This window comes from Fopius arisanus, unplaced genomic scaffold (genome assembly GCF_000806365.1).
Source record: "Fopius arisanus strain USDA-PBARC FA_bdor unplaced genomic scaffold, ASM80636v1 scaffold00003, whole genome shotgun sequence".
Lineage (NCBI taxonomy): Eukaryota > Metazoa > Arthropoda > Insecta > Hymenoptera > Braconidae > Fopius > Fopius arisanus.
Window position 1 is genome coordinate 1,639,975 of NW_011887742.1, and position 12,994 is coordinate 1,652,968.

The window sequence follows — 12,994 nt, forward strand, 5'->3', positions numbered from 1 at the left end:
TGAGCGCCACCAAACACAACTCAGCTGATCGCGCGCTCCAGCGGGAATTTTGAATACTATTTTTCCGTGACCTCGTGAAATAAATATTGCATATTATAAATATTATAATAATAAAAGTACACTACAATTATCTATATAATATTTATAATACATTGTCCACATTATCTACACATCATTAGTGTAGAGGTAAGACAAACTTACCTGTTAACTAAATTGACTTGCTTGTCTTTACCTCATGGCTGCTGATGTATAATAATTATGATATGGTATTTCTTTTATTATATTAAAATTATAGACCGTTATATCATTTTTGCAAATATACATATAATATATCTTGGCGAAATGGCGATAACAGAAATCATTCCACCATTTTTGTAATATAGGATTTCATAATTTAAGATTAATCTAAGAATCGTCAGGGAACTTGGAGAGATTTCTCGGTTGGAGTGTCATTTTTTAATACAGATTGAGTTTGGTGGTTATTATGACACGAAGGCACTGATCAAACGCAGTGCACACAGCAAGTCCCTGTTTGTCTGGACACCAATCTAATGAACTTATAGGCTGACTTGATATTGTGCTGTGTTGGAGGAGGTTTACATCACCAACTACACCTTGCTCAATCCCATCGGCATCAACTTGTTTCCTTTTCTCGGGGTAATTGCTGAAAGACATTTTTTCACAAATTCAGTAATGAAGGATATTGGAAAGTTCGAGTAAATCGAAATTTAATCATCTAATCGATCAATTCAATTCGACTTCAACAGCTGATTAAAGATGTTCTCAACCCAGATATAGTCAAAATTCATATTTTTCAATTTTCCGTCATCATCCGTAAGCTGATCACGGAATTATGGTTGCACTTACTATTTCCAGAGGCACAGAGATCCCCCCCCGCCACAGGTCATGAAGATTTCTCGATTTTGTGGGAGATGTCTTACAAGCCAGACTGTTGATTTGTGCGCCTGTAAGGAACAATAAATAAAATCTGAGGACTCTACGACAAATAATCGGTATATCCTTGACTGAAGACTCATCTGAAACTTCGTGCATTACCTTTTCCGTTAAATAAGCGAATCCCTTCTTCGGATGCTGTGTCCTCAGATCGAACAGATAGAACTTGGACTCGAGTGTCGTGACGACGAGTTTATTCATGGGAATGTCCTTCCGGTCGAACTCCAGACCGCACACTCCGTTTTTCAGATTGCTCTCCCACCTCAACGACATGGCTTTAAGATCGAACATTTTGACATCACCGTTGTCGTAGCCTGCAGCAACAACTCGTTCCTCGGAGTTGTAGGAATTTCCAAAGGCGACTGTCCAGCAGTCACGACGAGCCTCACCCTCCTTGGGCTCCATAACAGCCACAGGACGGCCCTTCTGCCGTGGATCCCATACTTTTACACTTCCATCTCTCGAACCAGTGACAATCTCTGGAGCACCGCAACCAATATTCTGTCCACCTACTCCATCGATTGCGTTTATTATCTCACTGTGGGCATTTGCTGAGTAGATCGGTACGGAAGGATCTTCTAAATTATAAATATTCAGTTTTCCCTTTGGAGAAATACAAATTTAGTGAGGTCATTGGATTTTTGATGATGAGGTCAATAACACGTGGAAATCCACTCAACAAATATCTACTGAATATTGAAAATTTATTTTATAAATGAATAATTGAATTAATCATAAATTGAAATTGTTGATTGGATTTTTAATAATGGATCTAATATTATTGAGAATAAAATTTTACACAAAATATAAAATTCAATAAAATTTTCATTCGAATCATTAAAAGATCTCGCTAATTACGAACTTGAAATCGTGAAAAATAATTGGATAATTAACTAATGAAAATTGATGATACGAATTTTTCAAATGTTATAATGACAAATGGTGCAGCAGGATACAATAATTGGCACTTATCTCGATTTCCAGAGACTCAGTGTAGGATTTATCGAGTGAATGCACCTGTCAGGACCTCATCTTTGAGCTCTCAAAACCAACCTTAAAGTCACCAGTGGCTAGATATCTGTCCCTGAGGCTGGAAGCCTTGAAAGTCCCACATTTCATGGGATTTGAACGTTCAATATCCTTGATGAGTTTTAATTCACCACTGGACACTTCATAAATCTGGATGATTCCAGTACCCCGGGGTCTCGAACCCATAACCACAAATTTTGCACTGCATGGGATCCATTTAGCATCGAATAAAGAATAATCCACTGATTTCTCAATGTGACTTATTATCTGAGGCTTCTCCAGACGATCCATTCTTCAGAATAGTTGAAGACACTGATGCTTGTTTGTTCAATACATTTTCTGTGTTCCTAAATAAATATCAACCACCGGTTCTAGTTTCGAATAAACAAACGTCCATGACATCTTGTGGAGAGACTTCTCATCATTGATAATAAATAATTTGATTTTTTTTCGTATGGAAAAAGAATTTAAAGGGAAAATATTTTGTGAATTTCTGACCTGTTTTGTTTTATTGTTGCATGATTCATTCGGATCCACGAAATAAAAAAAAAAAATTCTATTCAAAGTTTTTATTTTTTTCTAAAACGTTCTGTACAAAAATGAAAACAGCACTAGAGTAGACATTCTATTAACTGCCTCTGACCCAGTACCCCATATTCTAAACATTCAACGTGATTTTTTTTTCGTTCTTTTTTTTTTGGATTATCACTTTTTACAATTCGTTAAGATCCCTGAATTTAGGAACGCAAAGAAATCAGTAGGTAGTAATTCTCCCGTTTAATAATTCCCAGGTAAATTTATTAAAATCAAAACAGTAGTGGAACCATTCCGGAAATTACTTTTTTGGATCGTCCTCTTCCATAGGTTCCAACTCCTGCTGCTTCATGGCTACAGATGATTCTCTGCCATCCTCTCCTATACCCTCAGGATTTTCAAACTGTCTTCTGAAGGCCTCAAGATTCTTCAAAACAGTCCTCTCCCTAGGATTGACGATGGCAATGACCTTATTAACGGCCTCTAACATTTTATTCTTCATTTCGTTATCTTCACACCGAATAATCAATAGTTTCAGGGATTTCAGGAGAGTTTTTTCATCGACAATACTGTCTTCATTAGCGAGCTCCTCCAAGATATCAAAGGCCAGCTGATTGTGGGCAGTGTAGTTAACCCTGTCTGGTGTATGGAAATTGCTACTCGTCAGATCAATGATGAATTTGGCAATGTTGTAGGGATCAACATTGATCTCGTCATCCTCAAGCTTCTTGAGAGTGGGAATAAAAATCTCCTGGAGACAGGTGCAGCTACCTGGTGTGAAGCGAGGATAGAACTTGAAGAATTCAACAAGAGCCGTACGCAGAGCAGCATCGTCCACAGAGATAGGATTATACAGTCGAATTATGAAGGTGGACAGAAGGTTATTGCTCTTGATTTTGCCATGTAAAAGAAGTTTGCAAAAGCCAGTGACCGTGGCAGTTCTAATTTCCTTGTCCATGTGGTCAATCAGAGCGGAATCCTGGAGGATCTTTATTAAGTTGTGCTTGTTGCTCTCACCCTCCGCCTCAAGAGTCACCGACATATCATTAGAACTTGAGTATAATTTCGTGCCATGACGCCTGGTGCTCTGATTTCCCACGCTATTGTCTATCGACTTATCAGTGCTGATGATCCCTTCGAAATGGTCCAGACCATACCGTAGAAACATGTCGAAGATGACAGTCAGGCAGATGAGCCATACGTCGTGGTCAAAGTCTGAAGTCATGGCCATCAGGTACATCACCAGATGTTTTTTTGCCAATTCCCCGTCGAGAAAGAGGCAGACTCCCAGTGCCCTCAAGGCTTGAGCCTGAACACCTCCATCTGCGTGATCCACACTGGGCATTGCCAGATTGTCGAACAGACTCCTGAGGGTTGACGTTAGAGTTTTTACTGAAGATGCCTGGACCATCGTATACATGATGGTGAGGCATTTCATCATAGTTTCCGGATCGTTCTTGGCCTCTTCCTGGGTCTGGGGCACGACGGTTGATGGTGTTGTCGACATCTCCTTTATCTCTTTTCGCAATTTCACCATCTCCTTCTCCACTACCCCAGCTTCAGCGAACTTTCGCTCCCTCACCAGCGTATCTTGATCATTTTGCTTCTCAAGAAGTGTATTCTTGAGGATTTGACACTGTATTAATCTGTCATTGATCTGATCATCCGTTACCTTTTCAACGGCGTTCTCAATTACCTGAGTGGGCACTCGTATCTCACTTATGACGTGCGCCAACGACGTCAAACGCTTGGGCACATCAGGCTCTACCTTCTCATAGTACTTGACGATGCACTCGATTATTTCAGTCGTGCAGACCTCATTTATCAACGTATCCTCGATCAATTGCCTAAGATTCCCTCTTCCCACCTCGTCGCCAAGATCGTACGTCTTGCTGATCTCGAAGAGCTGCAACAGCACAAACTTGTGTGACATCTTCTTGATTTTCACGTCATTGTCCTCGTCAGTATGTGTCTGAGTGTAGTCAATCATCAGTTTCTGAAAGCTTCTTATGTACTGGCAGAAGGTCGTCAGCTCGGGAATTGTGTTTTGGAGATGTTCAGTGGCAGCTTCATTATCAGATTTGTACAGATGCTGAATAAAACACCTCCAATACGCGACATTTTCACCAGTGAGGTCCTGAATTGGTATGAGCTTAGCATCTCTATCCAGTGGAAGTTGCTTGAAGAGAGTATCCAGATTAGCACGTTCGAGGAGTGTATTCAAGACGAGAAAACCCAGGTCAGGGTCGATCTCGATGTCAATACCATAAAGGAACTGGCAGTAGTCATTCTGAAAGCCCTCTAGCCATATCGGCAGAATATGATTCTTCACGACTTTGCGAACACCCTCAGACACGTCCTTGAGACCAGTTCTCAGAATGAGCTGGCGTTGCTTGATGGTCAGTGATTTGACAGTGACTTTCGAAAAAAATATGTGAGCGGTCTTCCTGACTGAGTCGTCGATGTCGCAGATCCTGTCGAGAACATTCAGCAGGACTTTCTGATTCTTAGCTGTGCACTGAATCACAGCTTTTCTCACCTCAGCACTGTTGTCTTTCGCCATGTGATAGATGTACATTTTAATTACAGGGCATTCGTGATTGAGTGGCTCCTGCATCCTGAGCATCGCATGAATCGCCATTACTCGAACCTTTGGGGATTTGTCCATGAGACGCTCTGTCATGGCTTCTCTGATATTCGTGTACATTCCATCGCTCAGGTAAGCGTCTTCGCTCAGAAGATTCAGGAGAAGATGTATGAAGTAACAACAGCGGTATCTCACTGCCACGTCAACAGCTGCATGATATTGCAAACAAAACGAGAAAAGTTTACCAAGCAAAGGATTCAACTCGTCCTCATCCTCGAGGTCCTCATCTTCCTTTTCCGCCTGGGACGGTGGCTGAAGATGGAATGCAAATTTCGCTGCGAAATCGAGAGCATTTTCCACTGATGAATATTTCTCTCCGACCGTGAAGCAAAGTTTCAAACAGCGCAAGTATTCATCAGAGAAGTCGTCGAAATCAGACTGAAATTTGAATCAATTCGTTTATTTTTTCTTTTACATAGTTTGTATTGTTTTAATATTATTTATATATTTACACTGCGGTTGTATATACTCCAAGTGAAACATTATTACTGATTTAATGTTTAGAAGAAACTTCAAATACCTGCTCATAAATCTTTTGCAGCTTCTTCATCAATTTTCGATTGATTAATTTGCTTGATTGAGCTTTATTGAAAGTATCAGCGATCGACTCTCGAAGATCCGGTGGCCGATGTCTCATCATTTTGATTGGATTCTAAAGCTTTATCACAGAGACAGTAGTTCGAATATTTTTTTAACTTTTTTTTTAAGTAGAGGTATGATTTTTGGGACTTTATTTCACATACTCCAGCTATCAAAAATCCAATGACCCACAGCAACACTCGATGCCGCCGAAAATCCGTTATAAAAAGCAATAACCATGAATTATGTGGGAGATGTCTCATACCCCATTTGTAAATTATGAAGGAAAGCCTCGTAGCGAGTGGTGGATCAACTAAATGAATTTATACGGGCAAAGAGAATTCACTGAAGTGGTCATGATATCTGGAAAGGATTTATCGGCAGAGCACAAAATTTCAATCCTATTATTTTTTATGATGGACCTTGTATTTCTGAAGAACTAAATTTTTATTCCCATCATAACGATATAATATAGCGAATAAGAATTTGATTTTTTGGAAATATCTGTTTCACTTCAAAAAAATAATTGGATCGGAATTTTGTACTCGGCTGATAAATTCTGTCCGGGTAACGGGGCAAATAAAATGAAGGCTCACGACCCCCAAGAGGATCGCTGGCATGAATGCTTTTTGTTTTTTATTTGTTTAACCGAAAGGGAAGTCATCTTGTGGAATTTCAAATGGAAAAAATGATTCCATACATTGAAGATATACTACTAATAAAATTATATTTGCATAATGAGCCCGTTGTCTAACGAGCAACGTGCTTGGTTGGCACCCGGACGGCTAGTGTTCGATCCCGCCATCATTCATTTTTTTTTTCAAAATAATTTCAATTTTTTTTTTTGTAAATGGCTAATCAATGAAAAAATCGTTTAAAAAGGGTTACCCCTTAATCAAATCTAATTAATCTTTAACCAAATCCACTTAACCCTTAAGACACGCGTTTGGCGCCCTCCCTCTCTTGGGGTGCAGTACTACGATGCCGCTGGGGTCACTCAAACCCCCAGAACTGAGCCTCTAGTTTAGTCAATCCTCTTTGCTCCGAATTCTTCACTTCCGACTAGTATGATAACATCACTGCACCTGTTTATAGAGTAGTTTTTTTTTCGTTTGCTCCTATTTATTCTGGATACTCAATTTAATTACTTGAAAGAAGAATAGCATAGTTATCAAGACCAGATAATGCGGTGAACACCAGATAGAAGGATGTTTGTGAATTTGTAGTAAAGTGAAAAATCTCTGGAGCAGAATCGTGAATCGTTGACATTGCTGTTGCATCAAGTGCCACACCTCCATTTTTGCTATTTTGGAGCTGATTAATTTGTAATTTCAGAGATGGTACGTCTGTGGTAGTAATTGCACTGAGGGAAAAATATATTTTCTACGATTTTTCACCCAGATTTGTTGACATAAAAAATTACAGAGGATAAATCATGGGAAATCCTAGTGTCTTATTATTTTAACAGATAATTTATACAATGAATGTTTACAGATGCAATTCATGCTGCTGTTCAGTCGTCAAGGTAAATTGCGACTGCAAAAATGGTACGTCGCTCATCCAGATAAACTCAAAAAGAAAATAACTCGTGAATTGATCACGACTATTTTAGCTAGAAAGCCAAAAATGTCGAGTTTTCTGGAGTGGAAGGATGTCAAAGTGGTTTATAAGAGGTCACTATAATAATTTGATCAACAATTCCCACAGTAGATCAATCTAAAAAAATTATTTAACCTGATTTTGCAGATACGCCAGTTTGTATTTCTGCTGTGCCATTGAGCAAAACGATAATGAATTACTGACGCTTGAGATTATCCATAGATATGTTGAATTATTGGATAAATATTTCGGAAGTGTGAGTATACGTGCATTTAAATATTTCTCGCTAAAAATTTCATGCAATTAATAAATATATGACCATATAAAAATATCATTCAAATGCAATAATGTAGAAGAGGTAGATTTATTACATATTCATGTTTTTGCTCTGAAATTTTCAGGTGTGCGAGCTGGATATAATTTTTAATTTCGAGAAAGCATATTTCATCTTGGACGAGCTCCTGGTGGGTGGAGAGATACAAGAGACTAGCAAGAAAAATGTATTGAAGGCTATTGCTGCACAGGATTTACTCCAGGAGGTTAGTTATGGCAATGTACCCCTAGAGTTGTGATTGTCTAACAATAATAATTGTCGCTATTCCTTTTTTTTGTTATCTATCTTCAATGAATCGGAATTGAATGATATAATGGCATTGAAAGACAATTAATTCTAGCGAATCACAAGATAAGGCATAATATTACTATTTCTATGAGATGTTTGATAACTTGATGCTATGTTATCTGAGAGAAAAGAGGGAACGGACATTATTCCGAGATTGTGTCATCGTTTACAAGATTATGGCATAATAATTACAGAATTTTGGAGGAATATTTGACACTTTGTAAAGATCATTGTTTTTATATTTAGTTTCAACTTTACATGCAGAAATTGGCAATATTCTTATGTTTATGTTTGCCTGCACGAGCTGTCTAGTTAGATATCTGAAAATAGAGCAATTTTTGTGCTTAAAGTTAAATCAGAGCCACAAAATTCATCCGGAAAAATACCGAGTATGGGGAATGGGAAGGAATTGTGAAAATTCTAGTGCTGGCACTCGATATTTTATTTGATAACGAGAATTTTTCTTGTTTTTAAATTTTTCCATTAATCCTCAGGGATTTTATTTGAATGGCACTAGAATTTTCTATAGCTGCTGTTGTGCCACAATTATTCGTGCCAAATGTGTTGTCTCGTCGAATGCATGAAAAAGAGTGAAGAAAATGAAGATAAGGGAATTATTTGCACGCATCCCTGTGATCAATGATAGGATTAGATAACAATTCTAGAAGCATGCCAAATTTATTATAAAAAATTCAGTTCCAGATTGTAATAAGATTTTTTTAATCAGTAATCATGTGTTGATGTGGTATGAGTCATAGATTTTGAATTTTTCGCTGGACAATACGAAATCCGAGGCAATTTTTGCAGTGAAAAAATGTTGATTAATCGCAAAATTTCCTCGCGGTTTTCTATTCAGCGAATCTCAAAGTCTGAATGGTATAGACCAGTCTCATTTAATCATTCCACTACCAAAATACGGATCGACCTGAACTGTTGATGTTTCCGCATTTGCCAGGAGAGCTTATAACTTCCTTAATGTCAATCCTAAATTCCTCATTCTTAATCCTTTAATTGTTATTAATTATATGTAAAATTATAAGTATTGCAGAATAATTTACGTGAGAGGAACTGAATTTCTGACTTCCAATTGATGAATACGATCAATTGTTCGGTTTCCCAAAATCAAATTATTCATAAAAATTCTAAAAACCATTCTCTTTATCCCTTTCTAACTGAATTGCATCGACAATTTTCCTACAATCTTAAAAAAAAAAATAAAAAATGAATATGAAGTGAATATTTTCCACATAAATAAAATAGATGCTCGTAAAAATTAATCGTAAATCCCACTCGTTCGAAAACTGGACGATCGATCTTATTCATCAGTCCGCAAGTTCAATGGGTTTAATCACAAATAGTACAATTCCTCAGAGATTTAATATATTGTTGTTATTTAAATTAATTAACCAGTAGATTAAATAGACCATCAATGACGAAATAACGTAGCATAATTTTGGATAATTAATAAATCCAAGAATGTCGTTGAATCGAGCTTACGGAGAATAAGAGAATACTAGTACAATCACCCTCTCTTGCCATTTGGGTAATTAATTTCTGTTTGTAATTTGGAAAAGAAAAATTCTCTAGTCGACACCTTGTTACAATCCACTGCTGTTCCATTTAACAATCATTCATGGAGCTGGCATCGAAATGTCAAATGCTTTAATAGCATTCATTAAAACTTGTTATTATAGAAAATGAAAGTCTAGAGCATCACAATTGATTCATACATACTTTAGAAATACCGCTCTGTATTGAAGTAGGGCGTCGATTAATGTAAATGTATATTTTCTATTGTCTTCTGAACATGAATAAATTCAGTTTGTTGTTGTACCGAGGCTATGATATTGTCGCCATAATAATTCATCTGTAATTTCATACTCCAGTTTTGCATTAAAGTAGCTCTACCCCCAGATCTTTATTTTCTCAAAATTGCATGAGAAAAATCTGAAAAAAATCTATCCCATCAGTATTATATATTTTGTTTATTATTTGATTTGATTATTTTTTCATGAGTCACATATTAACATTCAATTACTATTACAATCTTAATTATTTTTTAATTGAAAAAACTTCACTGTCTCATCCGAATTAAATTCAGCGAAAAAAAAACCGATTGCCACTTTTTTCTCAGATTTTTTTGGAGTAAAGCTACTTTAATTAATTCACTCGAATGTTACTAGATATGATAATCAGCATGTGTGTAATATCTGATGATTTAAAGTAATACCTGAGGAGCTTTTTCGATAATTCAAGTGAAGATAGTGTTAATTGTGTTAGAATGCTGCGTTGGCCACTGCTGTACAGACTTCGATCAAATGCCAAGTTATTTGAAAAATCAATAGAAAGTTTCTTACCGCACGCACAGAAAACTAGTTAGTGTTTGTTTTGTTTGTGGAAGGATGAAGCTGTCGAGGGGGCTCTACGGGAAATAGGGCTTTTGTAAAGAGCTACCGCTGTACCTCGTGTCCCTCACCATCAAAATGATCACCGATACCACCAACCTCTCAACTATCATCTCAGCCCAACGATGCCCATCGCACATCCTGATTTTTAACAAAAAAAAAACAATCTAACGGACTAAGGCATTAGAATTGAATCAACTCGAAATATTTAATAGACGAGACCCTTCGCGATCATAAAATAGGATTGAGAGTATTTTTATATCCATTTTGAATGTTCTTGCAATGTCGATGAATAGTTACGAAAAATCATAATATATTTTGCCATTTCTAGATTATGTGAAAATGTGATAGGGTATGATTATCAATTTTACGGATTTAAAAACATTTATTTTGTAAAAAACGTTGTAATAATTGTACAATGAAAAATATTTTTACTCCAATGGTGTAATTTAAGATTGATCACTCTATTGGGGAATTATTTGTTTTCTAGTTTTTCATTCATGTATCGAAATTTCATGTGCACATTTTAATGTACCACTTCGAGTTACGATTTATATTATTGGAACAACGCACAGTCATTAGAGTTGCAATAAAGATTTTATTCAGCCACGTAATATTTATTATAATTTTCATGTTACAACAGAAATCACTACTTCCACTGGAATTTTAGTGGATGTTTTTTAATCTCATTGCTCTATTGCCTAAAATTTTTGGATAATCGAGCAGTTCACGAAGGGCATGTTAATTTAGTTGTTCTATCATGCATCGCATTGTAAATCTATCGTTTTAACCGTTAGTACGTAATAGAACCGATGGAAAATTAAATTGAAAAATCCAGGGCTTTTGAAAATTGTAAGAAATTTTTGTTAATTTTTTCTAATATCAAGAAACTTCTCTCTTCGCAGAATTCCAAAAGCAATACAGGATAATTTCATAGATAACTTTAGATTTTTTCATATAATTCACACGTTTTACGCTATAAAACATAAAATAAATGAGTTCAGTCGTATGATAGGGGTTCAGTTCAACATTTGAAGCTGCGAAAAAGAAGATTATCTTGTAATGAAGTAGGTACGTTGATGTTTAAATATATTTTCGTTTACATTAACATTAGAGATGTTTATTTAGTATCATGCAGCATCAAAGTAACTCGATACCCTATTCATATTGACCATTGAGAGTTAATTATTCCCAACATCTCCTTTGGACATTGAAAAAATTGTTGATTTTTTATGTTTTAGGAGGAAACACCACAGGGATTCTTCGAGGATCACGGACTTGGATAATCCATAAATAGTCTCTCGATCTTCACGACATTCCATTCCTGCAAATTCATCGTGGAGATATCTCGCTAGGCATTTTCCCTCATCTCGTTAATGTATTACTATTGTTGAACCGGAGCATTTTATTTAAAGCACTGTATTCATCACTTTTTATTATAAGTCTGCTATTTTTATTTCCGTATATTTTAACCAACGATAACCACCAATTTATTACTCCTCCAATTCTTACCCTTCTCTCCTAATTTGAGGAAGATACTGTAATATTATATAATTACATTTTAAATCGATTTGTAGAGATAATTGAGGAAGAATTTTGTTTCTAGATGGTGCAGGCATGAAAAAAATTAATAGAAACATTTTTTCTCGATAGGAATTCCACAGAATTTCTATTAGATTTATATTAAAAAATTCTATTTGTTATTCACATTAATTTTAACAGTAAACAACGTCTGATAAAAAAATCAAGATCTATAAACATTTTTTTTCAGACTAGTAGCAAAAATAAAATCAAAATAGTTTAATAAAATTCTAATAGAAAACCCATAAAATATCGGAGAAAATGTCAAGTTTTTTATTAAATTTTTTTCATACATGTTTATTTAACAATTAAGATAGACTAACATTACACTACTCCAGTCTTGACCGGCAACTCAACAAGAACACTTCACAATCCTAAAAAAAACTTCACGAAGGTGCAAAGTTGTCTCTTCTCTCTTTATTTATACTCCGTTAAGATGTAAAAAAAAAACGACAAAAATAGGTCATGCTTCGAGCTCCGTCCACACTACGATGTATATGAGTATAATTGATAAAGTTGGTTACATTAAAAGCCTCAACTGTTTCCGTGTGGTGCGTTATTTATCCTCTCATCATTCCACGACATACCCAAATCCAAAAGAAAAAAAAAACATGAATAAAAAAGAAATAGCCTTCGAGTTGAAAAATCATGAAAAAGAAATAAGCGTGCGCAGAAATCCACTGGTAAGAATGACGCACGCGCGCATCTGAAAAATTCACTAAAACCCCTGTCTCCTCGTCAACGATAATTCAGCCACTTCGAGCCAAGAGGAAATCATCGGGAATAAAACTAATCAAGTGCGTCCGAACGTGCGATGCCACCGACAAGTGATAAAAAACACGAGTGATCAGACAGCGGAGCGAAAATCGATAAAGTTTATAATCACCACCGAAAAATAGTGAATCCCCGGATAATATAATCGGCAGAAGCAATGACACCCTAGTGAAAATTTCAATATAAAAAAAGCCACCAGATCCCCAGAGGTACCATAAAATTTTTTTATCCTCCCACCATAAGGAAAAACTCGAAGTAAAACCCGAGTAC

General features: G+C 36.2%; 3 protein-coding genes across 4 annotated transcripts; 1 reads left to right on the forward strand and 2 right to left on the reverse strand.

Annotated features, from left to right (window-relative positions):
• Positions 1–304: 304 nt before the first annotated feature.
• On the reverse strand, positions 305–2,377 carry Wdr92 (WD repeat domain 92). The gene is made up of 4 exons (XM_011309933.1): positions 2,008–2,377; positions 1,057–1,557; positions 868–965; positions 305–664 (listed from the first exon to the last, which is right to left on the reverse strand). Exons 1-4 carry the CDS (start codon positions 2,272–2,274, stop codon positions 457–459), a joined length of 1,074 nt encoding a protein of 357 aa, XP_011308235.1. The 5' UTR covers positions 2,275–2,377; the 3' UTR covers positions 305–456.
• Positions 2,378–2,745: 368 nt separating this feature from the next.
• Cap-G (Chromosome associated protein G) lies at positions 2,746–5,968 on the reverse strand. The gene is made up of 2 exons (XM_011309946.1): positions 5,685–5,968; positions 2,746–5,542 (listed from the first exon to the last, which is right to left on the reverse strand). The coding sequence occupies exons 1-2, from the start codon at positions 5,802–5,804 to the stop codon at positions 2,819–2,821; spliced, it is 2,844 nt and encodes a 947-aa protein (XP_011308248.1). The 5' UTR covers positions 5,805–5,968; the 3' UTR covers positions 2,746–2,818.
• Positions 5,969–6,788: 820 nt separating this feature from the next.
• Positions 6,789–12,493, forward strand: AP-1sigma (AP-1 complex subunit sigma-2). 2 transcript variants are annotated; one of them, XM_011309969.1, is made up of 5 exons: positions 6,789–7,083; positions 7,238–7,416; positions 7,490–7,598; positions 7,744–7,881; positions 10,366–10,983. In XM_011309969.1, the coding sequence occupies exons 1-5, from the start codon at positions 7,081–7,083 to the stop codon at positions 10,408–10,410; spliced, it is 474 nt and encodes a 157-aa protein (XP_011308271.1). In that variant the 5' UTR covers positions 6,789–7,080; the 3' UTR covers positions 10,411–10,983. The 2 variants fall into 2 exon arrangements, with proteins under 2 accessions (XP_011308271.1, XP_011308261.1); XM_011309959.1 differs by lacking the exon at positions 10,366–10,983 and adding an exon at positions 11,611–12,493 and having other exon boundaries at positions 6,791–7,083.
• Positions 12,494–12,994: the final 501 nt, after the last annotated feature.

Coding starts and splice junctions, on each gene's coding strand:
- Wdr92 (XM_011309933.1), bottom strand. CDS start 2,274: ATGGATCGTCTGGAGAAGCCTCAGATAATAAGTCACATTGAGAAATCA. Junction 1,558..2,007: donor TAGCCACTGGTGACTTTAAG/GTTGGTTTTGAG, acceptor ATTTCTCCAAAG/GGAAAACTGAATATTTATAA. Junction 966..1,056: donor TCGCTTATTTAACGGAAAAG/GTAATGCACGAA, acceptor TGTTCCTTACAG/GCGCACAAATCAACAGTCTG.
- Cap-G (XM_011309946.1), bottom strand. CDS start 5,804: ATGATGAGACATCGGCCACCGGATCTTCGAGAGTCGATCGCTGATACT. Junction 5,543..5,684: donor TGCAAAAGATTTATGAGCAG/GTATTTGAAGTT, acceptor TTCAAATTTCAG/TCTGATTTCGACGACTTCTC.
- AP-1sigma (XM_011309969.1), top strand. Junction 7,417..7,489: donor GTCAAAGTGGTTTATAAGAG/GTCACTATAATA, acceptor CTGATTTTGCAG/ATACGCCAGTTTGTATTTCT. Junction 7,599..7,743: donor TGGATAAATATTTCGGAAGT/GTGAGTATACGT, acceptor TGAAATTTTCAG/GTGTGCGAGCTGGATATAAT.